Here is a 27,019-nt window from a genome sequence, read left to right as displayed (position 1 = left end):
GATAAAACCTCAAATCTAAAAATGACTTACTATGTAAAATAATAACTTATTGCAAAATTATTATTAAGTATCTCAGAAAAATAATGAATTACTTGAGTTAGTGTCTGAAATAAATAAACTTTCTTGAAATATTGGCCTACTTAAAATGACTTGAGGGAAAAGCTTTCTTAAGAATAAGATAGAAAAATTGAGATACAAATTCATTATTGTGAGATAGCCTTATTATACAATACAGTTTTTTAAGATAGTATTTTTGACAAACCTTGTCATTATTTTGAGATTCTCATTCTTTCAGTTTCTCATTATAACCACTTCCAGGATCTTGTTTTTTCATGAAAAAGGCAAAGTCAACATCTGCTTTTATATAATACTTTCTCCACCTCAAAAATAATAACCTATTCATTGAGATAATAATGAATAGGTTCAAATAATCACCATTCATTGAGATCAAACTAATTATTTTGAGATGAGAAAGCTTCATTATATTGCTGTTCCAGTATTTTTGTGAAATTCTGTCACTATTTAGGAAACTTTCTCATTAAAAACTCTTACAGGAGCTTTTTTTTCTTTCATCAAAAAGCAAAGTTACCATCTTATTTTTTATTTTATTTAACAAGCTGAAATGTGCTTCCATATAATTCCTCCTCCACCTCTGATAATAATTGGGAAGAATAAGTTAAGTGTGATATCATCACACTGTTAAAATAATCACCTAAGTCATTTTTTAATCAAAATTGTTATTTTCGCCTTAATCATCTCCTCATGATGCCGGCCACCTATGGTAAAATCTCCTACATCCTCAGTTGATCAGATCATGTGATTTTACCCCTTTAAGATCATCACTTCTTTGACAATTTGCCACATTCATAGGCATCAGATAAGAACCCAGCAAAGAAGAGCTAGAGGGAGATTGTTTAGTTATCAGTTAAGTTTATCAGTGTTTTATTGTTGACACTAATATCGGTAACACTTTACTCTAAGGTGTCTACATAAGAGTGACATGAACGTGTCATAAACATGACATGGGATGTGTCATGAACATTAATGACACTTTGAAATAACATTAATGCTCATGATACTTGAAGTTTTTTGTGTTTCCTGCAGAACTTGAAAAAAATGAGTTAGGCGATTATTTTAACAGGGTGACGGTTTGTTGAGTCCTGACCGTCAGTAGGGGGCGCTAATATGTTGTGGACGCAATGAAGAAACCTCGTGATCAATATTTACGGAAGTGCTGCCTCTTCTTTAACTGGAGTATATGCTCAGGCTGTCATCTCTGCTGTGGCGAGTCATTTAAACAGAATTTCTTGAGATAAACCGATTTTATTAACCGCAAAGATAAAAGTCTGCAGAGCTTTAACTAAGCTCCAAACCCACGTGTGCTCACATGTTAGCTCGTAAACAGTAACAGGGATAACTGCTGTTAGCTGCTTCAGCTAACTAGCTTTAAACCTCAGAGCCAACAACAACCTCTCCGGTGGGACATGGTTCTCTCATTGTTAGTCCGGGTGTGTTTACACGTCGTGTGAAGTCTCTGTAGACGGTTGATTTATACGGTCTTTGTTTTTCTCGCTGCCATTTTTTGGAAACGTTAACGGAAGCTAACTGTTAGCTTGCTAGCCGAACGTTAGCACGATGGGAGCCGAACAGAGTGTAGACTCGGAGCACAAGCACTCGGACTACAGCTCATCCGGTAAGACCACTAACATACTTATATACTAACGTTATGTATGAAGAGTTCATCTGCAAAAAAACAACAACAATAAGCCAACATTAGTTTGATTAATTTCCCCGTTGAAATGATTCAGGAAAATTAGGGAAGCTTGAGATATCGAAACAACCTCCTGGACTGCATACTAACAAATATTTTGAAATAAATCAATATGTTTTTGCAATTTAACTCTTCATAGACTCGAGTTACACCAGATTAGCCTGGTATATCAGCTTGCTTTGACTGATAGAAAGTAACTTCATTGATGTGAAAGTGTAAGTTCACTGAAGAAGTTTACTGTGAGTATTGTTTTATTTGATTATTCCCACTCTATGATTTACAGTCATGGAAAAAAATAAGAGACTACCCTTGTTTTCTCCTTGCTTTCTTGTTCATTTATTGAATGGTACAACTAAAGGTACATTTGTTTGGACACATAATGATAACAACAAAAATAGCTCAAAGGTTTTATTGATAATAACAAAAATCATTATCAAGAAAACCATGGAAAATAGCTAGATATAGCTCTTAAATTAAACTCTTATGAGCTCTTTTTGTTGTTATCATAATATTTGTCCAAACAAATGTACCTTTAGTTGTACCAGGCATTAAAATGAACAATAAATTGAATTTAAAAAATGGTCTAATATTTTTTTCCATGACAGTATACTGCTACTCCACTTCATCTCAAAGGGACACTGGTGGAGTGAGTTTTCAGATCTAAAACTGAAGTAAATGTACACAGTGCAGAATCACCTGTTACAAGTAAAAGTCCTGCCTTTACATTTTAACTTAAATTAAAGTATGACGATCAGACTGTATTTAAAGTAATAAGTCATAATCCATTATACTATTGTATTATAATTTTTGATGCATTAATGTGTTCATCACTTTAATGCTGCAACTGGTTAAAGTGAAGCTCATTGACAGTAAATTACTTTATTCTGTAATAATACATCATTTATTTGTGGATATTTTAATAACAAACTGCTGGACCAATTTTTGAATAAATAGTATAATACGCATCTGAAATGTGATGTTGTTGAAATAGAAAAGAAAAGAAAATGCTCAAGTAGAGTACAGGTACCTTAAATTAAGAATAGTACTTGATTAAATGTACTTTACTCCACTTTCCATCACCTGTAAAGTGACGTACTGCATTTGTTACTTCACTACATTTATTTGACAACTAATACCAGTTATTTATACTGTAATTAAAACTTCTTCTTAAGCAAATATTATTTCTTCAAAGTCTGCTTAAATGGATCAGTACAGTATTGATAAATCTTGATAAATGTACTCAAAACATTCTCAGATTTACCAGCTTGTGTTCTGAATGCAAGAAGGTGATGAAATGTGAAGTAACTGCTGCTTGTTGATATTAACATGAATATTGTCACCGCAGTGGTTCCCTCCCCAGCGAAGCATAAAGCAAAGATGGATGACATCGTTGTCGTGGCTCCGGGGACCCAGTCGATGAGAAATATCCACAACGACCCCGATGTCATCAAGCTTCAGGAGATACCGACCTTTCAGCCTCTTCTAAAAGGTAACTTTCCGAGCTGCTTACATGAATTTTAATGTCGACTCCCAGACAGATAGTTCATTAGGTACATCTTGCTAAAACTAATGCAGTCTGATACAATTTACTCACCTGAGTGGACAGGTCTAATCCTTTTTTTTCTGACAGATATTCTCCCAAATTATGTAAAATTTTGAAGACCAAATGTTTATAGCACTACTTTCAAAAATAAGAACTAACTTACAAGAATACTGCCATTAAAAAGTAGTAGTGGTAGTTTTTAGAGTGTTAATTACGCTCATCTAAATAACTTTTAAAGGTGCTAAATTCAAAAAATAACCTGGGAGCAGATCTGCACGGTGCACTGATGGCTCCAAATAAATTAAATATAATACCACAGTGTTTCCATCTCTGTAATGAGTGTGTTTGTCTGACAAAGATTTGTTTTAGATCAAAATCTTGCTCTACTAATTAGGAGTTTTTGGGAGCCATTAGCAGCAGTAGTAGAATGTGCAGATCTTTTATCAGACTTCTACCATTTCAGTTGTCATGTGAATACATCGAGAGCTTCATGTAATTTTCAGCCAGTTCTCACCAGTCCATTTTCAAAGCTAATCGTCGCTGCACTCCATTAGCACCGTGTTTCAAGGCAGATAATGAGCCAAGTTTTCTGTGTAGGCGCACTCCTGAAATACCAGAGGGGTAATTCTGTCAGATCCTGTGCTAATTACAATAATTACGAAGTGTTACGCCGTTGTCGAGTGTGACTCTGTTCCAACATGCAAGTCCTTGCCTTCACTATCCACAGGAGTGCTGAGCGGGCAGACGTCACCCAGCAGCGTGTGTTTGGAGCGGCTGGATGCGGCTCAGGTTATGCAGCTCTGCGTCCGCTACCAGGACCACCTGCACCAGTGTGCCGAGGCCGTGGCCTTCGACCAGAACGCCCTGGTCAAGAGGATCAAAGAGGTACGGCTGCAGAAGTACAGCAGGAGATATTTGCCATGCAGTTTCTCAATTCTTAACCCATTAAGATCCAACTCTGCCTCAAAAATCACCATCTAAAACCTCAGCATTGTTTCAAAGCGACCTCCCAAAACCTGAAGGCTTTCTGAAAAATTGCACAGAATGTCACAATACCTAAATAATTTATCTCTCAGCCTCTGTTGCAGATAGAGACTTGAAATAAAAAAAAACATTTAAAAGCTTAAACCTTTGGCTGTAACTGCAGAGAATTGCCTTTGTCCTAAAAATTAATTAAGACTTCTATAAAAAATGTAAATAATGAACATCATAAAAAAAGTAAATAAAAAAAATTCTCAGCCTCTGTAGCACATAGAAATATGTCTTGGGAAGATAATTTTCAGGGATTTATAGTCTTTGTTCAAAATTGCATTCATAATAACAATTTTAGAGTGGAAATCTTTTATTTTGGTACCTTGAAAAAGATTGAAACGTGCTTGAATTTTACTCTGAAAAAGCTTGTTGGACACTGATGGAATGGCTATGGAGTGATAACTTTTCAGAAGATTTATGTTAAAAGGAGTCAATAATGAGGACTAATGCAGAGTCATGCACTCCCCCGTGTCTCCTTCAGCCAGACAGGTTTGTCTGTGTGTGTGTGTGAGGGCATATTGGTCTGATTTTTAAGTGACTTAGGCTGCATCTGACCATCTAAAATAAGTGTAAACATTTAAAAAATGTTAAATAAATAGGCCTCAACAATTCAACAATTCAACAACAAGATTTTTTTTTCTTCTGTGTAAAAACAAAGTAAGTAAGTAAATAAGTCAGCTTTTGTTCTGCCTTAAATGTAATCTTACCTAAGAACAAATTGGAAGCATGAAAGTGTTGATGAAAGTTTATAAATGGCTGATTATTCATGCACAAGGCCTGATGTGTTTGCATCTGGGTTTTGGGTGTTGAAACACAAACCTGATGATTCTGAAGGCTTGTGAACCACTATTATAGGAAAGATCATTTTAAAACGCTCCACATTTCAGACTCTTGTCCTTTAACGCCTCCTTTTCTTCATATTTAAATTCATATTGTATCACCGAGAGGTGCTTGCAATGTACATTTTTGTATTTTATTAATCATATTCTTGCATAAGTTGCTGATGAGGAGTTTTGTGAGTTGTTTGAAGATGATTCATCAACTTTCATCAAATGTCAAAGACTATCTCTCTTTCTCATTCCTGAGTGTTTCCTTCCAGATGGACTTGTCGGTGGAAACCTTGTTCAGCATAATGCAGGAGCGCCAGAAGCGTTACGCCAAGTACGCCGAGCAAATCCAGAAGGTCAACGAGATGTCGATGATCCTGAGACGCATCCAGATGGGCATCGACCAGACGGTGCCGCTGATGGAGCGCCTCAACAACATGCTGCCTGAGAGCGAGCGTCTGGAGCCCTTCAGCATGAGGCCTGATGGGGATTCTGCCACCAAGTAGCCTCTTCAAACCTGTACAGCTGCTTCTAATCCCAGTCTCCATCCGGTCCGGTGGCCAGGAGGAAGTGCAGGTCTGTCCGGCTGTAGGGAATACCCATTAAAAGTTCTGTTTTCATAATTAAGGTAGAGCTAAGGTGTAAATGAGTGAGACTGCTGTCGTCAGCTCTCCAGGTCAGTCCTTAAAGGGATAGTTTGGTACTTATCCACAGTCAGGAGTACCAGAAAGAAAGCTGAACAATGTCCTGCTAAAAAAAAAATCTATCTCAGTTTGAGTGTGCACTTTATTTTCTAATATTTTTACCTCTTTACTTTGCCATCTCACAGCCCTGTTTAAGTTTACATGGAGGGAACTGAAACTTTTATCTATGCTCTCCTTAAAACCACCAGACTCAAGTGGCAAATAAACCCGTTTCTGAGCTGCAGAGCTGCAGCAGTTAGTTGCCTAATCGGTTGTTCAATTGACAGAAAAACGATCCTTTTGAGATTTGATGAATCGTTTAAGTAATTTTTAGTGCCAAAAAGGCTCTTTTCAGCCTCTCAAAGATGTAGATCTACAGCTTTTCTCTGTTTTATATCATATAAAACTGATTATCTTTGGGATATGGAAGGACATTTAAGTATATAATCTTTGAAACATTTTACTTCTGTCTTTTGACATTTATAGACCAAACGATGAATCAAGAAAATAATCAGCAGATTAATCGATTTAAAGAAAATATTTGTTAGCTGAAATAAGAGTGAATGAATGAACAATGAATATGAAAACTTTTCAAGGACTTCCTGTGCAACAAAGTTGCAAAATAACACATAAACTTATTTGATCAAGGCAGCAGAAGACAGACAAATCCCGTATTCTGCGAGCTAAAATTACAGTTTTTGTCTAAGGAGTCTGGTGGCTTTAAACGAAACATTAACGGGAATCTCTGACTGCAAGATAAAGCAGTAAAACTGTACTAAATATAGTGTACACTTGTTTTAGATGGGCATAATAAACATCCAGAACAGTACATTGCAAAGCTTTCTTGTCGTTACACCTGCTACAGATAAGTACCTCATACAACCCCACTCAAGAAAAATACGAACTATCCCTCACATTGTACTCAGTACAGCATTTTTACACACGTTCATACCTGAGTTTAACCTTCTGCTGCTGAGCGGCTCGACATGAGCAGCTGCCAACTTATGAAGTGCTGCGATCAAATGTACCCCGACTGCAGAGGTGTAGGAGATTATTACTTATCCCCTCCCTGCAGGGAATCAAACTGGCAATCTTCCAGGAACACGCTCTCCTTACTAATCAAGAGGCAGCGGAGGAACACTTTTGATTGAGTCAGAATGAACTCCATATGCTCAAAAACTTATCCTGCAGATATGTTGCAGCTTTTAGAGACTCAAATTAGTGCGAGTGAAATAAAAGTATCTCAAAAGTCTTCCTGCTGCTTCGGAGAACTTACATGGGATTGATTTTTGGATCTTGCACTTAAATTAAATATTTGTCCTGATATTCATCTCGCCGCCACGCCATATGCTTCGCTCGCTGTTCGGAGATCCCTTCCATGAACTGCTTACATGCAGACTGACTGCTTTTAATTTTCTGGACAAGATTATTTCATCATTTTTGGAATATTTTGATGAAGAGACTCACCAAGATGGAATATTGGCATTGGATTACACAGGGAGTATGGATGTACTGTACATTGGACGTAAACTGAGAAACCTTTTCTTGGACAGAGGATTACCACTTTAGTTTAGAGAACTTTAATTTATTTGAATACTTTTTGCTATTTGCATGCAAAACAGTGAAGAAAGTGACACAAAGGACCCAACAGAGACCCGGATGCTTTGGTTTTCCAGCAGATTTGTACAGAAGATGGATGCAAAGGTGGAGAGAATAACTCTTCCAGCAAGTTATGCACCTGTCAGAGATCACTGCAGTGCAACTTCAGCATTAACTTTGTGTGTTTAGTTGCTTTGTCATCACATGTGCCAAAGATTCACAAATCCTCAAAACTGTTTTAACAATAAGTGGCACTTTAGATACAAGGAATGTCACAAGAACAGATACCTTCTTTATCAAGTCGATACCGAATTTCTGTAAACATGACGGTACTCGTTGCGATCCAGGGGAGCCCACTGTCTCTTAAAGACAGTCCGGCAGATGATGCAAGCTTCATTTGCAGCGTACAGAGAGACCCTTTAATCTCTTTAATCTCATGGTTGAATTTAAGCCTCCATGCACGTTTTTACTGCCTAAAATTGCTGAAACAGTTAGAAGACTGCAGAGTCCTAACTGCACCTTTTTCTAACTACGGTTCTTACAGATGACAAAGAATTCTGTGAGTCAGGAAGAATCAAATAGAAACAAGAGTTACAGTTGTAACTATGCTGTAAAGTTCATTGTCATGCAGTTATTTAATACTATCTCTGCCGGTCAGGAACAATAAAATGGGATCATTATTTTCTTTTTGTTTTACCATCATATTGAATTGAAAAATTGTAGAATTTCACTGGTATCGACATTGACGACTACATTTCTGGTATCGTGACTTCCCTGTTAAAAACAGTCAGTCCTCTCTTTGGTCTTTTTGAGGGAAGTGATGAAGTTAACGTTACTGCTTTATCTGTTAAATGTTTGTTTCTGTATCATAAGTTCTGCTCGTTAGGCTTAGAGGGTTAGTTCAACTAAGTTATGAAGGGATAAAACATTTTCTCACTTACTTATAGAGGTATCTGTCCATGCAGGTAGTTTTTATCTTACTTGACCAGATTAAGATAGATTTCTGCCACCACCAAAAAAATTACGGCAGGGCGATATGGTCAAAAACCTTGAAAGGTACCAAGGTACCTTGAAAGTTTCCGAAAAGTGCTTAAAAAGCTGTACGAACTCTAAATTACGGTACTGTATTATTTATATAATTCTTCACCTTTATTGTATTTGGTGGCAGCAGAAATCTCAACACTCTGATGAATAAAATCAAAACGATTTTATTTTGTATGGCTAAATTCCTCCAAAGCTAAGTGACATTTTATTTTCATATCTTGGGTGAACGAACACTTTAACTACCTAATGATAGGTCAGTTTGCTGTGTGGCAATAAAAAAACAAGACGCTTTAAAAATGAGAAAATTGTGTTGTCATTTTTGCACCAGTTTTGTTTGGACTTGTGTAAGTCCACTAGGTGGAGCCAGAGAAATCCCCACACTGTTTGTTGTATCTTAACACATTAAGTTGGAAAAAAGGAGCCGAGTTTGTAATAACTGAAGTTAGTTAAACCGCCGTTGTTGATACGGGTTGAACAGTTTGTGATGTATATCGTTGTTCAACAACTAGCCAAAACCTGAAAAGCTGAGAGTCTGTAATTTTATTATTCTAGATTTTGTAAACTAAACAGTGAATTGCAATTGATTCTATTTGAATATGTTAGAAAACATGCTGGTCCCTCTTGTTTTTGCCAATATTATTATTATTCTTTCTACTAGAAAATCTGCCTTCCCGTGCATGAAATTAAACCAAACTTTGCACATAGGTCCAGTCCTGAGCTAAATGAGCTTTGTTTGTAATTTCTAATTCATTACAAATCAGGCGTCTGTGCCAGATTTTGCAACTTCAGCCAAAATGAAGGTCCAGGCAGAAATGTTCATGTGCTTGGAGCTGGCAGGAATAATGAAAATCCATCTCATTGTTTACTTTTTAAACTCTTAAAAGACCCAAAGTCTAAGAGGGTAACTGAATAGACCCCATGGTGATGCTAACTTCTGGGTTGGCCTGCAAAAATACATCATTTGGTTTCCTCTCTATACCTACTCAGGATAAGCGACACATGACTTTAAATTTAATTATAGCTTAGTTTCGGGCAGTTCTGTGTCAAAACCCTCACATTTCTGTAATTTGTCTTCCTTGTTTCATCTTCTGGCCCCGACTCAGTGCTGCTCTAATTTTAACTAATCTTGTGGCACCCACAGCCAGTCCTCAAAGCACCCCATGGTGCCACAACACCCACTTTAGGAATGACTGCTTTATCAGACTGAGTTCTCTGAGAATTCCCCGTTTCCAGTCTGAGTTTCTTGCATTTGTGATGCTCGCCATGGCACAGAAACCTGGAAGCTCTGTGCTTGTTCCCTTTGAGGATTACAACATGTATGTATGCATCAAACCCAAAGACCGAATCAGAATCGAGCATTAAGGGATTTTTCCCCAGAAAGCTGGCTTCTAATGGCGAGCGGATGGCGTTCCTCTCCCGTGAGCCGGTGCAGCCTGATTAGAATTGTTGTGTACGTTGTTGAATTTTTCATCGGCGTATAAACACGCTGAACTCAATTACACCTACAAAAGGATCCTCCTCCGGCTGCCTTGCTTTGAGGTACAGAATTAGCCCGGTTCGTTGACATAAGGGACGCAAGACAGAAACAAGTTTTCTTCTGAATTTAAAGCAGGACTCCTTTGATATGTTATCGCCTTTCATGTGTAAATTAAAACGGGTGAAAAATGTCTTAAATGGCCTTGGGGGTATTGTTTGAACATCGGAGCAGAAATAGAAATTGTCATTGCTTTCTGTGGCGAGGAGGTGTAAAAGTTCCTCTGAGTCTTTGTAATGAAGAATAGCTCCTGACGCTCTGAGCTGGATATTAACGCCACGAGATGATACAATACAATCTGCCACCAGGAAATTCATTCTCTGAAATGAAAGAGAAATCCAATTTCCCCTGTATACTTCTCATTTGAATATAAATCAAAGGCTGGTTTGCTCTCTTTTCCCTTCCTGTTTTGCCCACTCGAAAATGGAAACATAAAACTAAGTCTGGGCTTCTTATCCCTGTCATCTCTTCTGGTGAAACTCAAACCAACGCTGGTTGTTTTGCTGCGATAAGAGTCGAAATTACAATTTGCACATAACACATAACTGAGATGTGGAAATCATTTAACATAATTACATTTCAGTCACATATTTCAAAGGCTTAAACTGTACTTTCCAGTCCGTCCTACGTTATCTATAAGAGAAAATAAGTGTGAAGGTTTGGATCCTTCACTGGAACAATCAATTAGTTGACTGACAGAATTAATCAGCAGCTTTTTTGATAATCAATTAGTAATTCCCTCATTCCAGCTTCTCTTTTGGGATGATTTTTTTTCTGTTTTTACAGAAGCAGAAACAATTAGTTAATTGGTTAGTCAATTAAAGGACATTAATTGGCTCCAAATTTGATAATTCAGTAAATATTGCAGAAAAAAATGGCAGCTTCTCCAAAGTGAGGATTCGCTGCTTTTCTTTGTTTTTACTATAGAGATCTTTGGGTTTTGAAAGTTTGTTTGATGAAACAAGACACTAAAATACAAAAACTTGGACATAAGGCAACTAGTAACTAGTACAAAATATATATATTTTTTGCTTTCATTTTATTGACAAACAAATTATTTAATAATCAAGGAAATAATTGGCTTGACCCTTGAACGGATACTGTTGTAACCAAATCCAAACTTAAATCCAGAAAAACGGCCTTTTAAAATACTGCCTTATTAGTCGTAGTTTGGACAACATACAATTGGTTTACAGATACTGAAAATGAAGGAACTTGTGTTTTCAAAACAGTATAACATTTCTTTTATCAATAGATGATTGTGACATACATGTCTCATTTAAAATTTTGCCAATAACAAACCGTTTGCGTTAACCAGAACCCGTAATAAACATTAAATTCTGCGATCCTCATGGCAATTGTGAAGCCATGAACGACTCTGTTGAGACCAACAGTCGTGACTAAAATTCAGTAAAATTTGGACTGAACTGCTTACACAGAGCAGAGAGGAGAGGACAAAAGTGGTTGGAAGTAGAGATTATGAAACTATAAATAGCTCATTATGTACAGCAGGTTGAGACCCAATTTTTTTTAACAATGTTGATAACACCAGTTGATTCCATTTCTATAAAAAATTGTATAAAATTATCAAAGAAATGAATCTTGCGTTTTCCCTCTGTTATTGGTTATGCCATTATAACTATATATATATGTATATATATATATATATATATATATATATATATATATATATATATATATATATATATTACAGTCATGGAAAAAATTATTAGACCACCCATTGTTTTCTTCAATTTCTTGTTCATTCTAATGCCTGGTACAACTAAAGGTACATTTGTTTGGAGGAATATAATGATAAAAATAAAATAAAAAGCATAAGAGTTTAATTTAAGAGCCATTTTTCATGGTTTTCTTGATTATGATTTTGGATATTTTCAAGAAAACTATGGAAAATGGCTCAATATCAGCTCTTAAATTAAACTCTTATGAGCTATTTTTGTTGTTATCATTATATTTGTCCAAACAAATGTACCTTTAGTTGTACCAGGCATTAAAATTAACAAGAAATTGAAGAAAACAATGGTCTAATCATTTTCCCATGATTGTATATTATATATAGCAGCTAAAAATGAGGCTACAGTTAGTAAAATGTGACAGGAGCAAGAAAACACCCTGAAACTACTCAGTTTCAGAGGGTGACGTAAACAGTTTTGCAAAAAAATCACACAGATGATTACAGGTTTCCTTCACAGAAAAGCAAATATTCCTTTTACTTGACTGATTCTTTCTCTTAAATCCAACACATTGTTCCTGAACATGTGCCAAATCCATCCCTCTCCGTTCTGAGCGTCTGTCCCAGGACTGTACCAGTGAGTATCTTTAGGGAAAGGCGGGAGGCGTCCCTTAGATGATTGCCTGTATCGACTGTATTGACTTTCATCCTGTAAAATTACCCGGCACTGCTTTTTTATTTGACACCCAGTCACCTCCAGTGATAGATACCCGAGGGGAACCTCCCTCTTGAGCTGCAGCCAAACATTATCCCTCTTACTGGAGACATGAATTCCACCTCGACCAGATCTATCGGGGGACATCTAATAAAGCACTTTGTTGCTTCATTGCACAGTCGTGCTCTCAAGGACACGCAGCCGCTACAGCACACCAGGAGTGGCGTGTCCTTCCACTGAAATACCTCTGCTCTAGTTTGTTTGAGAGGGCGACTGTTTATCAGCTGCCTGCCTGTTAGAACATCTGTAACCGACAAATTCAGACAGATGCCGTCCGGCCTCTACATCATGGATGTACAGTGTAATGAGGACTGTTTAAGATGCAGGCTTTCATCAGCGGGGCCAGCTGTGGCCGCACTCAGCTGCTTGAATCACGACACTTCAACACCTCGGCTGTTGTGGGAGTGAAATGTTATGTCGTCGTCATGGTTTTTACTGAAAGAGCTATTCAAAGAGAGAACATTTGAATACTTTTTGAACAAACATTCGAAGAAGAAGAACTTATTGTAAGTTGCTTTCCACAAAAGCGTCACCCAGATGACATGTAATGTAAAAGAAGACAAAGCACTGAACATCCTGTAACAAAGCAGACTTTTCTGTTAGCAAACCTCATGTCAAAGTTCTCTAAAGGAGCCAGAATACTCGTCAGAACTGCTTGTCTGACAGTCGTAAATTCAGAGTAGTGCTGGGCGATCATTTCTATTTATACCAGGGATGGGCAACTGGAGGCCCGGGGGCCGCATACGGCCAGCACCCTCACTTGAAGTGGCCCTCAGTACAACTACATGCATTTGAGCATGAAATCTTAAAAGTGCAGTGTACAAATGCACAAAATTACTTCTTGCAATTAATGTTGGTCTGCTGTTCTTGCACTGAAAAAAAGAAAGAAAGCGCAGTAAGTGGTTATTTTTTATTTGCTTCAAACCTTTTGTATTCCTATTTATGCTGTTAAACATGCATTTGAGCATGAAATATGTTAAGTTACTGCACTGTAAACATAATTAAAATTGCAGTTTCATCATATCTGGTTAAGTGCAAGGTCCTATATGTGGCCCTGTGGTAGTGTCCATGAAAAATTGTGGGTCCCTCCAGCATTTAAGTTGCCCATCCCTGATTTATTGGATTTATGGTACAACTAAAGGTACATTTGTTTGGACAAATATAAAGATAACAACAAAAATAGCTCATGAGAGTTTAATTTAAGAGCTCATATCTAGCCTTTTTCATGGTTTTCTGGAAAATAACCAAAATTATCAATCATTTTTTCCCTGCATTTCCACCCCTAACTCAAGTTGTGTCTAATTAAACTAAAAGATAATGTTATAAAGATAATTTTTGGATCTAAATATGTGATGTTTTGAAGGAAGCAAGTAGTCAAACAAACACTGTTCTGATGACTTAATAATCACTTTATAGTCTCATCTGAATCATTATCGGACAAACTATGCTGCCAAATTATTCCCACATCTAACAGATGGAAGTCAGGAAATGTTTTAAGAATTCCTAAACTGAATGAACAGCCCTCTGCTCGGTCATTAAGATGATTTCAGGCAACCACTTCGGTCCCCTCACTTGATGGCCGAGTGCCCGTTGTGTTTTAGTGCAGCTTCTTGGAAATTGTTTGCATGTCTGGATCAAATCTCAAACCAAACAGATTAGAAACAGGCTGCAGCTTCTCACACAACGCTGACTCGCTCCGATACTCAAAGAGCCGGTGCATCCAAAGTTCAAGTACCTTTGGTTTGACATTGTGACCGTTGAGACGTAAAGAAACATTAAACAATTTATGGCCGCACACTTCCTCCTCCTCCCCCGCCACGCACACACATTATTATACCAATGTCACCTCTCTTCTATTCAGAGAAGGCAATCCAAACTGAAGCTGTAATGAGCTGCTGTTTGTTTGGCTACAGGCTGTCTGAGATGAGACATGATGCTGTCATTCACATTTCATGGCAGCGGCCCCCGTGGCGGTGAATCACCATCTGAGTCTCTCGCCGTCCCTCGTCTGATCAAAGGCAACTTCTCAAACAACTTCAGTTTTTATCTCCGGTGTTAAACGTCCTTATCCGGGCTTTATTTCCATCTTTTTATTCCTGTTGTTAAAGCTTTATTTATCCAGAACATGTTCTTATTTACACAAATGGCTCGGGAGGTTAACTCCGGGGGAGGGTGTGTTACACAATATTCATTTGCCAATACAATCGTCTGAAATGATTATGTGCTGCTGGCCGCCTCACTGCAGCAGTTGGGGGCAAAGCGCCACGCTTAAGGGCACATAAATTATAGTTTTTTGAAAAACAACCAGACTAGAGTTGCACAACGGCTTGAGAGTTTTATGTGTTACATCAATCGTTAAAACACCCACATCTAGGCTTGTAACTAGTAAAAATGTCAGCAAAAAATCCAATACTTTCTGAAACACAGCAGTTTATTTATTTAGATAAACATGTTTTTGTGGCTTCTATATAATTTAACAGTTTATTTGCGTCGTTATTTTAGCATTCCTGGCAAAAAGCTTTATTGTTATGGCATCTAATGTGTTAGATTTCCACTCTGACGCCCACACAGGTTTGCCCTAATTCATCATGACAGAGTGGATCTGTGGAGGCACTTAACCGTCCGGCATTACATAAACACCTGTGTGGTAAACAGCTAAACAGGTCGGTTTCTGGGTTACACTCCGTTGTAAGGATGTTTTCTAAAAGCTTAGATGCACCTGGTTGAGTATTTACATTGAGTAGCTGAGTGTATTTACATCTCACGTGCAATTTTGTTTCACAGAGCGGAAAATGTAATTTTAGTGTATCATTTACAACTTATTGAGCCTTCAGCGCATATCACAGCCTGCATTTGGAGAATTACCGATAATCTTTTGAATAGGGCCTCCTGAACATAAGGCAAAAGGTCTAATATAAATATCAATAAAATAAACTGGGAGCTTTAAATGTCTGACATTGAATTGATATTGCATCAGAGTTATATGTTAAAGGAGCCCTATTCCAGTGATACAAACTTGTACATGTTCTGTATAAGGAATGCGTCATCAAAACGACCAATACAGCATAGTATCACAATATTTTGCGTGGCAATATTGTATCAATTCATAGCCGCCAAGTATCGATATTTCCTTTTTTTCACAGTTTTTGTTCTTTTAGGAATATACTGTGGATACTGGTATCATATGAAACTCAATCTAAGATCTAAGGAATCTATAAGCACCATGTGTCAGGATATCGTGTCGGGAAGTTGGCGAAATAATGCTGCAAAGTTCGGCTTTTTTATGTTTCATTCAAAAAAATCAGAGCAGTGAAGCTTAAAGTTGAGGAAAGTTTGATAAAATGCTGCAGTTGTTGTCGTCCATACATGTTTGATATCTATATAGTTGAGTTCAGCTTGACTGAATAATTTGTTGGTCAGTCTGTGGGTTTGACTCTCATTGTGGAGAAATAAAAAGACTGAAGTGAGATGAATAGACGGAGAATTTTCTCTTTTTTGACAAAACAATTCTTGATTGGATTGAATTGTGTGGTAACAAAATGCAGTTAAACGGTTAAATCACAATATATTGTATCATTGTATCGCAATACTCACCATATCGCAAAGTGCAGAAAATCGCAATAATATCGTATCATGACTCAAGTATCGGGATACAATTGTATAATGGGGCCGATATGCTGATTCACACCTCTACTGACCTCTACCTGAATTTAGAATCGCCATGGGGCCTAGTCCTCATCCCTGTGGCGCCCCATTCAGGACGCCACTCCATCCCTTAACTCAACTCCTCCCTTCTTCCCTCCAGATTCTGACATAAGTAGCGTTAGGCTCACTTGGGGGTGCAGTTACGCTTTAACTAAATTTGATTCACCTGTGCTTTTCCTTCTTTTACAAGTCAGAATATCTGCTGTGAAAAAGGTCTTTAGTTCTGTGAAAAATGAACAGAAAAATGGCTTGCAGAGAGAAGTTCAGATCCGCCTTACTCATCCACCTCTACACACCTGGCTACGCTGCTGTCAGAAAGGTAGTTTGAGGTTATTTGAGGCTATTATGCAAGCACAGTAATGTGTTTAAAAAGACACTGTGTTGTGTGTGCTGAAACCATTCTCTCTTTTTTTTTGTGGAGACAAAATATTTCATCCATAATTCATAGAAGAGTAACTGGAGGGAACCCGGTGAGACAGGAGCCACGTCCATCACTGCTCTGTTATATTTCACTCGCTCAGATGAGTGAGTCAAACAAGCCGTAGGGACTTCTGCTCTCTCCGTGCAAAAGCTTAGCGTTACTTATTGTCGGGCATTTTCATTCGGGTCCCAGAGCTCTGATGTTTTGCTTTTTCGTTGCACAACTGTCGGTTACAAATGTGGCTTTTTGTTTACAGAACCTCCATTTCTCATCTTACTGGGTGTTTCAAATGAAAATTACATGAAATATTCATTATAATCAGTGCTTTACACAAGTATAAAATTACCCTAATGTGAGTAATATACAATAGTGTATGAAACGTTGTAGGTGGAAGTAAAACAATAGGCTTAAATGGTTTACAATGGGTTATTAAATAATAAAATAGCTAGTTGATAGTACAATGGTGATGCATCTGAAACAATGGACAGTAAGTGCCACGCTCTCCATTGTGGTCCCATTTAAGAGGGAACACGTGGACAGCTTCACTTCAAACAATAACTTGTAGGAGGAATTCATTATTCGCTGTTATTCATATGCAAATTCAAACTTATCCTCTACTAGAACGCCCTCCTCTTCAGTCCACAATCGCCCGGTGCTCCAGCTTTGAATGTGTGTGTGTGTGTGCTGGAGTCTAGGGGGGGAAAAAAACATCACATCCTATATCAATTATGTTGAGTGGTCTCTTCACATTGATTACCAGATAAGAGGTTGAGCCAAATGCTTTGTTCCAGAAACATATTGTAGGCAGATGAGTTGGTGTGTGTCTGTGAAAAGGCCGTGGAGGACCCTCGAGGTTTGATCAGAACAGACTCAGCGAACACATCGGCCTGAAGTGAAACGTCCTCTGTGTTTGGCTGTTTCCTGAACGTGGACAGATACCCAAGTCATTTAGAAAATCATCATAATCTTCTCCCCAACACCACTCTATCTGCAGCCTCTGGTTTTCTGTTGCAGCTGTTTATGCCAAACATCACTGGAGAGTAATATGATTTGTGCTGCCCCCATTTGAAAAGAGGATCAGAGAGAGTTCATCTGTCTGGGACACTTTTAAGACACTTTTTACCTTATTCACAAAGAATTGTTGTTGAAGGATACTCTGGTGATATTCTATAAAATATATTCTTGTCAACGAATCGCATCAGTTAAACCCCCAAATTGATCTAATCATCTGTATTTTCTGTGTATTCAGCCTGTCGTCTGTGCCATTAAGCTCCATTGTTGTCCCAAATCTCCTTAAAACACAGTTTCTTTTATACTGTATACTATTCTTTTATTTGGAATCACATAGAATGACAGACAGCTGCACAAACATCATTGGTTGAATAGCTTCCAGTGTCATCCATCTTTTGCAGGGTTTCCCATTAATTACCTAGAGTCTACCTAAAGTCATTAGCTTTTAAAGTTGTTTTAATCACACTAAACTGTGACTAACTGTTTTGAATAACTTCCTGTCGCAGCAATAGTAATGGGGCGGCTTATGATGTACCAGTCTTCAATAGTTGGAGTGACTGACTTAAGCCATTTTTTGGTTATGGACCTGTACTCATATAGTGCTTTTCTAGTTGCTTTGCCACAAGTGCTTTACACTACAGACTACGCTCATTCACACATTCATACTGGTAGCAGAGGCTTCCCTAAATGGTGCCACCTTTGGGAATTCATTCATTCACAGATGAACACAGCATTGGGAGCAATTTGGGGTTCAGTATCTTGTCCAAAGATAGCTCGACATGTACGCTGCCATGGTCAGGGATCGAACCACCGACCTTCCGATCAGTGGGTGATTGATCTACCAACTGACCCGTTATTCCCTTTCTGGCTGCTATGTATAAGTATTTAGTTTTGGTGTTTGTAGGTGGATTTGGGTCCCAGATAAATGGTGGTTCCAACTAAAACTGACGTTCCAAATACGTTTGTTGATCTTACACCAAAAAGTGTGAACTTTGCCCAAAATACATGAGAGTGATTTGCTTCCTGGGAGCTTAAAACACAGTTTCACTGGCTGACAAGTTCCTTAATTTGTACATGAACGTGGTTGTTTATTTTTGAATTAATTCCACATACACCATCCTCCTGCTGGAAATACTCACTAGAACACCAAATGTGTAATCCAGCGCTGAAAATAGTCCCCAACAAACAGAGGATTTTCTCCTGTTTGGGCAATGTTCACTAACACATTCTGTAAATTTAGTAAATCATTAATGGTTTTTATTCCTCCCCACCAATGACAAACGTAGTTGGAGGCAATATGCAGTTGGGTTGTCCGTCCATCCCTTTCCTGGGAATGTGATATCTCAGGAACGTCCATTTGGACACAATGGTGACCTGATTAGATTTACAGGTGAAAGGTAGAGCCCGACCAGTATTAGATTTTATAAACCAATACAATAACGTGTTTAGAGGGGAGAAATCTACCAATTACCTATATGGCGGCCGACGTAATGATTTTTTGGGCTGGAATAAAAATGGTTCTTTGGAGTGCTTTCTAGATCAAATCACTATTGAAGAATATTTAGGAATATTACAATGTACTACATTGCCAACCAACTCTAGAAATTAATGGTGAGAAAATACAGAATAAATAAAAAAATAAATAGCTAAATAAACATCAGTACTGTATGTTCAGTGTCAGTCATTTGCTGATCATTTAAAGAATAAAGAAAAATAAAATAAATGGCTACATTTTATGAAAGCATTTCAACTCCTTTCTTTTTTCTTGTCACTTACTGGAAAAAATATTTTTTGAGTCATGAAAGTGTGGAAATCTATTTAAACCTAACAGCTATAAAATGGTACATGATTGTATAAGCAGCCTTAAATCATATTGTATCGTTTCATAAAGTAGCATTTTTCCTTTCCTTTCAGTCAGCCGTTCCTTTTATTCATTTCCAAATGGTGTGAAAACCATCAAATAAGCCATTACAGTTAACACCCTGACAATACACTGCCATTGAGTGGTGGAGTATTGATAGTGAAAGTGAAAGCTGATAGAAATAAAAGTCTGCTGTGCACACAATTTTAATATAACAAAGCAGTAAAGGTTCACAGTTACTGAAATGAATAAAAACCGAAGGCTGCTGGAAAGAAAGCAAACAGATCTAAAAGTCTGAAAACAAAGGCATGTCATAGTAAAGGTGGGCAGTAATGTGTAATTTGATTTAAACTAAAATGGAACAATGTTTAAAGCACAATAATTCATAAAAGCAAAGTATGATCTGCCAGTGAAGGATGCCTAAATTCTTCAGCAGCCAGTTTCAGTTTGTCATCTTCAAATAAATGACTCACTCGACAAAGAGAAAGCTGGTATTATGGTGAGACATCATGATATTTCTCTATTTGATTAAGGTTATTACACTGGAGTCAAGTATGACTGGAGTGTCAGATGCACCAAGCTGTAGGCTCCACGGAAAATTTGAACTTACTTTGAAGCTATAATGCAGCAATGCCAGTTGACTGTTTCTAGAAAGGGTTACAGACGGATGGCTACTTCAGAGGAGCAAACCTGATAAAAGTCACACGACCAGCAAAAGTAAGTGTAATCTCTCAGGTTAGAGAGAAGCCTGTTTGTTAGGTTTGGTGGTTAAATCAGTTGAATTTGTGTGGTAAAAGTGAAAAAATAGCTTGTGTTATGCATGAGATAAAATATTGTTAAATTAAGGTTTGATGCAGTGTTGAAGTAATCAAGATTGATCTTGGTCTCGAGACCGGTCTGAAGACCACTTTTTGAAGGTCTCGGTCTTGTCTGGGAATCGACTGCATTTTTACTCAACCTTGTCTCTGTCTCGGACAAAGCGGACTCTGGATTTTATTTCAAGACCAGTAAAGACCACAACCGTGCATTTTTAGATTTACTTGTCAATATCATTACTGTGATTTTGCTTAAATTGTATTGCTTCGAGTTCAACCAATAACATGACTCATATATCATTTGAAATTGTTGTCACCTTTAAGGGCTGTCACCCCTCCCGCCTCCTTTCACACGCCCCCACAAAAGTGCATGTGAGTGACAGGAGAAGAGGCCGTGAGAAGATGTCAGCAAACTCGTCTGTGATAAAATTTGGTTACCTGAACCACAAAGATTTTTTGTGCACAACTACAAAAAAAAAAGAAATCACAGCGCAACTTGTAAATTGTAAATAAAGAAGGAAAGCGAGGGAGCTCGGAGTAGAGCCGTTGCTCCCCGATTGGGCATCTGGTGAAGATGCGTCCCGGGGGCCTCCTGTTAGAGGTATTCTGGGCACGTCCAACTGGTATGAGACCACGGCGAATACCCAGAACACGGTGAAGGGATTATATCTCTCGCCTGGCCTGGGAACGCTTCTGCTGCCCTCTCGATAAGCGGTTGAAAATGGTTGGATGGATAAACGGATAGATGGATGGATGCATGGATGGGTGAATGGGTGGGTGGATGAATGAATGAATGCATGCATGGATGGATGGATGAATGCATGGATGGATGGGTCTGTGGATGAATGCATGCATGGATGGGTGGATGAATGCATGGATGGATGGATGGATGGATATACAGATGGATGGATGAATGCATGGGTGGATAAATGGATGGGTGAGTGGATGAATGCATGGATGGATGGGTGGATAAATGGATGGATGGATAAACGGATGGATGGATGGGTGGATAAATGGATGGATGGATAAACGGATGGATGGATGGATAAACAAATTGATGGATGAATGCATGGGTGGATGGTTGAATAGATGGATGAATGCATGGGTGGATGGTTGAATAGATGGATGAATGCATGGATGGATGATTCAATGGAATTTGTAGGTATCCTACAAAATTTTGACAAGAGATGAAGCATCATAATGTTAAAAGTCATGTAGGTCAACTGTTGGATGTGTGCCTAGTTGGAAGGGTGGTGGACTGGTGTTCGTTTTTGGAAGTTATGTCTGGAAGTATTGTTTTTGAGACTAATCCTGACTATCATAGCGTTCATTTTTACGCTATGATAGTGAATTGATGCCTAACCTTAAGGAAGTGGTTTTGTTGCTTAAACTTGACCTTTTTTACAGCATTAATGATGTGTTAACAACATCAATCGTGACACAGCCGTCATTTGTCAACAATGTGTTGCGGTCACATATCAGCAGTATCTACTATAAATTGGTTAATCACTCAAACACTCAGACCCACTTAGCTTTGAGGCCTACGTTTTAGATGGATCAATTTGGAACCATTTCTCGATTCCCATCCCAATCAGAAGTACTCCACTAAAAGTTAAAGTATTATTACTAAAACTTATATAAAGTATCAAAGGTTCTCAGTCTGCAGTAAAAATGTTCTGTTAGTGTTTCGCCATAATATATGATGTTTTTAGATGTTGGATAATATTGCTGCTGAACTGATGTGTTTGTGCATTTTGCAGCTGTGGATGTTTAGGATTGGTCTAATTTTAACTCCTTTACGTCCTGTTGGTTAGTTTAATCTACAGCAATGCATCATATTCAGAAAGATCCTCATATGTTTGCAGTGAGGCTGTCCTGTGAGAACCATGTTTACCTAAAAAGTTGACTTTTCAGCCCTGTTTTCAGCATTGTGACGATGTGTTTTAAGTATACTTGTCTTTGAGATGTAGTGGAGTAGATGTAGGAAGTTGCATAAAATGGAAATACTCAAGTAAAGTACAAGGATCAAGTAGAATACTTGAGTAAATGAAATTGGTTACACATCACAACTGCCCGGTAGACTTTCCTGTCACAGGTTGCTGGATCCAGTTCAAGCTTTTATTAAAGCCGACTGAGTGCAACCTCCAAACTCCACCAAGAAATCAACAAGATTAATACACAGGTTCGTCTTGCTGCGGAGCCAAAGCACTAACCACTTGGCTGCTGTTCCAGTATTATGATAATGTGAGACTTTATTGATAACTGCTTGCCGCCTCCCTCCAGGGAGGTCAACGTGAAGGATGAGCAATAAAACGCAGCAACTGAGTGGCTTGCACAAGGATACATCAGAAGGCTTGAACCTCAAAGCTTCTATAAGAGAGTTTCAATATTAATAAAGCAGCAAACAAATATTTGTAAAGATAAAGTGGTGTAATGGCACCCTGACTCCTTCTGTTTGTGTTGTTGTCAGAGCTCTTTGTTTTTTGGTATCCAAGTTGGCTGAGTGTAAATGAGTCCTGATGCATGTGTGGCCGACTTGCACATTTGTTTTGGTCCAAGATGTTGGTGCTTTAGTGCAAATCTAGTGGTGATAAATGTCGGAAATAAAAACTGAGGTTTAAAGATTCTATGTGCAACCATTAACATGCATTAATTGCTTTGTATTGAAAGTGGGTGAACAGATTGTACTGTAACTAAACATCTGAGACCTTAACCTATTTTCTTGGTGTCCTGTAACAGCTTGATGACTGATTTTTAATATAAATGACAATGTTTTTTTATGGGAAAATCCAAAGGAACGTTATGCTTCTCCATCTGCTCTTCAACGCAACAGTTTACAACACCAGCTAACGTTTATCTTACAAATGGAGTATGTTAACATCAACAAACTACCCCCCTCACAGTTAAAAACAAAGTCTAAAAAAGCACAAAAAAGAAGAAAAAAAAACTTTTATTGGGTGAAGCCGTTCAGGCCGAACAAGAATGTGAACTATTGGGTCCACATCGTCAGGCGTTCGATTCATGGAGGGACCTTTGTTTGGTTTTATACAATCCTACACTGTAAAAAAAGATAAACAATAGCTACTCAATGGAATTGAGGCAACAGATTGCACGCAATATTATTAATTAAATCTAACTACGTTACAGGTTGAGTTAATAACAACTTAACAGGAAGTGCCTGTCAATTAAAAATGGACTTATTCTATTGTGTTGGATTCATTCAAAATGTTCTTGATTTAGAATTACATACACATAAAGATTATATTTAATGTGATCAAAATAAGTAGATTCTATCTCAAACATTTTTATATTAAAGTTACTTAAACAACTGCCTCAAAATCAAGGACACCTTTATATTTAATACATTTTATTAAAGCTTAACTTACCTCTTTTTTTCCCTTATCCTTGCTTGCTCGCCAAGGTTTTCTCAAGCAGAATACGATCTGAATAGATATGTTAAACCCTTTTCTCCTTTTAACCCATTCATTTTGACCAATTTCAGGGACCAGCGTCTTGATCACAAATGTTAAACTGATCCATGAGAGGACCAGAGTGGCTGCAGGTTTTCATTCCAACCAATAAGAAGCACACCTGTTTCGATTCACTCAATCAACTGAACTGTCGTCACACAGTTTATTCTCTCGGGTGCTCTTGGTTGGTTGGAACAAAAACCAATAGCCACACCGTCCCTTCCATTGATCAGTTTGACACCCATGGACTAAATCAAGTTAAGACCCTGGTAGGGGGGTGGTACTTTCTGAAAGTACAGGAACTTTTTGGAGTGAAGCTTGCAGGGACGACTGTCACTGATTGGTTACACACACACAACACAACTGCTTCTCATGTACCGCTTCATTCATAGAACAAAGAGTACTCTAGTGTTTCTCTTTGTTTGATAACACTACAAAAATTGAACCTGGACCCTTAACAACAGCCCTGATTGGAGTCCAGCTGGGACCCTTTGTTAAATATCTCTGCTTTGTGTTCTGTCATGTTCTGTTGGCGCGCTAATAAAGACAACGTTTCATGTTTAACAATGCCCAAACATTGTGTTTGACTGAGCCCAAGGTTACATCTCCACATTGCTTGATGTTGCAAACCCCCAATGAATATGTTATAAAGCTACATCCATTAAAACATGGGCCTCAAACTCGCAGCCCGCGGGCCAATTGTGGCCCTCGTGAAGATATTTTGTGGCCCTCACCTTGATATGAAAGTTTAATGTGAGTTTGATATGAATGGCACTTTACTGTGTTGTGTGTGGAAGCTCCCTTAAATTCCTTTTTTTTGGTAATTTTGTGTCTTGTTTTGGTAATTTTGTGTCTTTTCTTAATAATTTTGTGTCTTTATTTAATAATTTTGTGTCTTTAATGATTTTCTGTCTTTTTTTTCTGGTAATTCTGTCTTTTTTTAGTCATTTTGTGTCTTTTTTTTTAGTCATTTTCTGTCATTTTTTGGTAATTTTGATACTGCCTCCAGCGGCCCCCAGGTAAATTGAGTTTGAGCCCCCTGCATTAAAATAAAAGTTAGGAGAAAAAAAATTAGCATTGAAACTAATAAATCAGTCTTTAATCTCGTCTGCATATGCACATCAAGTCAACCTTGAGGTCCCTCCCTGAAGACTTTGAACCTCTGGTATGATGTTGACCACAACCATTAACATCAATAAAAGATGTTTTAAATTAATTCCTGAATAATTTATCTCATTTCAGAAAAACCTGACCGCGAGATTCAGCACAGAGGGAGTTCTGGCCCCGGTCCTCCAGGTGAAGAGGAGCAGCTCACGTCTCGTCCGCGGCGCTGCCTTTCATCCCGTTCCACCGGGTTAAAATGTGAGTTGCAGTTCACTGAATATTTAGTCACGCTGGGAGCTCTTGCAACCCTTCAAATGATCGGTTATGAAATATTCAGACCTCGTCTCTGTGGGGACGGAGCAGGAACACAGCAGGAGCTTCGACAGCTGATTGGGTGACAGAGTTTCCCTTTAGCTCGTGTTATAACTCTGCATTCACCTTTTACACTGGCAGGGCTGACATTAATGGCTCCCCTTCACGCCTTTCAAGCATGTAATTATGGTGCAGGCGGTTAGAAAATACAGCAATTGGCAGTATAGAGACGGCAGCGCTGTAACTGAGTGAACTGTTATCCATTTACCTGCAATAAAATAACACTGAAACAATTAACAGCTTGGAATTGCAGATCGGAGCGCAATCTGACTTTACAATTTAAATGGAATTATTTATATTCTTTAAATGTTAGTTGCAATATCAATGCTTTTTTGGTGTTAAAAGCAGCTACTGGGGATTTTTTATATTTCATAAAGTACACAAAATAACAGGTTTGTAAGCTGGTAAAGAGAGTCTTAGATGCCCAAGATTTCAGAGCGGCGTCCTTGAACTGCAGATAAAAACAACTTTTAATTCCAAGTCCAGCCTTCGCTGATGTATAATTAAACAGACAAACAGCAGTTCAATTGACCCTGTTCGATGTGTAAATACACAGTTCTCTGAAATGTTCTTAACCCGCTTTAGTGCTTCACTTCAGTGTCAGTACATGGATTTTTTTAACAGAATTTTAACAGCCTTGAAACTTTTAGAGTGAAAAGATGAAATGATCACTGGTTACCAATCTTTAAGCTGGGGTAGGCAGTTTGTGTTTGGTGTCATTGGGCCAAGGTTCCATAATAATCCTTTATAACATTGTTATTCAAGTGGTCCGAGTCAAAACCAGACTTCTGCACCTCCTCTTCTATTCCTTGAGCCTAGCATGAATACCGGCATGTTTGCTTCAGTGGTGGAAGATGTATTCACATCCTTTACTGCAGTAAAAGTACTAATACCACACGGCAGAATTATTCCACTACAAGTAAAAGTCCTGCATAATAGTACAAAAGTATCAGCATCAAAATTAAAGTGTCAAAAGTAAAATTACTTGTAATGCAGAATGGCCTCACTCAAATTTTTTTTATATATTCTTAATATACTGTTATGTGGTTTAGCACTTATTGCTGCACTAATGGCTCTTATTGCACTATACCATGATTGTTCCCCTTTTTTCCTGTAAGTCGCTTTAGATAAAAGCTAAATGACTAAATGTAAATGTTAATTCAAAAAAATGTCTAATCACTTTAAATGCATCTTTTTTTTAATGTTAAATCTCGGCCTGAAAAGTAACTAAAGCTGTCGGCTAAATGTTGCGGAATAAGTACAATATTTTCCTCTAAAATGTAGTGGAGTAGAAGTACCTCAAAATGAACAGTACTTGAGTAAATGTACTTAGTTAAATTTCACCACTGGTTTGCTTTTTTGTCCTCTCTGCTCGTCGCTTTTGCATTGTTGATCAATTCTCGTTTCTCGCTCTTAGCATCTCATGTTTTTCTCTCATCGCCCTGAACATCTCCAGTCGATATATATTTTTTCAATAAAAGCCCAATTTTGGTGCCTCTCACTCATTTTTATGCCAATATTCCATCATATACACTGATCTTAATGATTGCATATTTTAAGAAATATTTCAATGAAGAATAAGGGTTCTTGTATATTTTATTTAAGGCATCTTATTTTGACAGTCTTGTGAATTCTGTGGTGGATTCTGCTACCAAACTGCGCTCTTATTTTGAAAGCTGCATGCGTTTACCCACAGGAAGTTATTCAAAACAGTTAGTCACAATTTAGTGTGACTAAAACAACTTTAAAAGTAGTGGTG

General features: G+C 37.9%; 1 protein-coding gene across 2 annotated transcripts; it reads left to right on the top strand.

Moving 5' to 3' along the window:
• The first annotated feature begins 1,145 nt into the window (after positions 1 to 1,145).
• borcs5 (BLOC-1 related complex subunit 5) lies at positions 1,146 to 25,133 on the top strand. 2 transcript variants are annotated; one of them, XR_009394496.1, is made up of 5 exons: positions 1,146 to 1,693; positions 3,117 to 3,260; positions 4,042 to 4,199; positions 5,446 to 5,749; positions 25,027 to 25,133. XR_009394496.1 is itself a non-coding variant. In XM_059334438.1 (4 exons), exons 1-4 carry the CDS (start codon positions 1,636 to 1,638, stop codon positions 5,677 to 5,679), a joined length of 594 nt encoding a protein of 197 aa, XP_059190421.1. In that variant the 5' UTR covers positions 1,146 to 1,635; the 3' UTR covers positions 5,680 to 6,290. The 2 variants fall into 2 exon arrangements, 1 of the variants encoding a protein (XP_059190421.1); XM_059334438.1 differs by lacking the exon at positions 25,027 to 25,133 and having other exon boundaries at positions 5,446 to 6,290.
• Positions 25,134 to 27,019: the final 1,886 nt, after the last annotated feature.

This window comes from Centropristis striata, chromosome 6 (assembly GCF_030273125.1).
Source record: "Centropristis striata isolate RG_2023a ecotype Rhode Island chromosome 6, C.striata_1.0, whole genome shotgun sequence".
NCBI lineage: Eukaryota > Metazoa > Chordata > Actinopteri > Perciformes > Serranidae > Centropristis > Centropristis striata.
This window is presented reverse-complemented; position numbering and strand designations above follow the sequence as displayed.

Bases quoted from the DNA above. Each gene is read 5' to 3' on its own strand.
- borcs5 (XM_059334438.1), top strand. From the start codon at position 1,636: ATGGGAGCCGAACAGAGTGTAGACTCGGAGCACAAGCACTCGGACTAC. The intron at 1,694-3,116 runs GTAAGACCACTA...TTGTCACCGCAG, and splicing joins CTCGGACTACAGCTCATCCG to TGGTTCCCTCCCCAGCGAAG. The intron at 4,200-5,445 runs GTACGGCTGCAG...GTTTCCTTCCAG, and splicing joins TGGTCAAGAGGATCAAAGAG to ATGGACTTGTCGGTGGAAAC.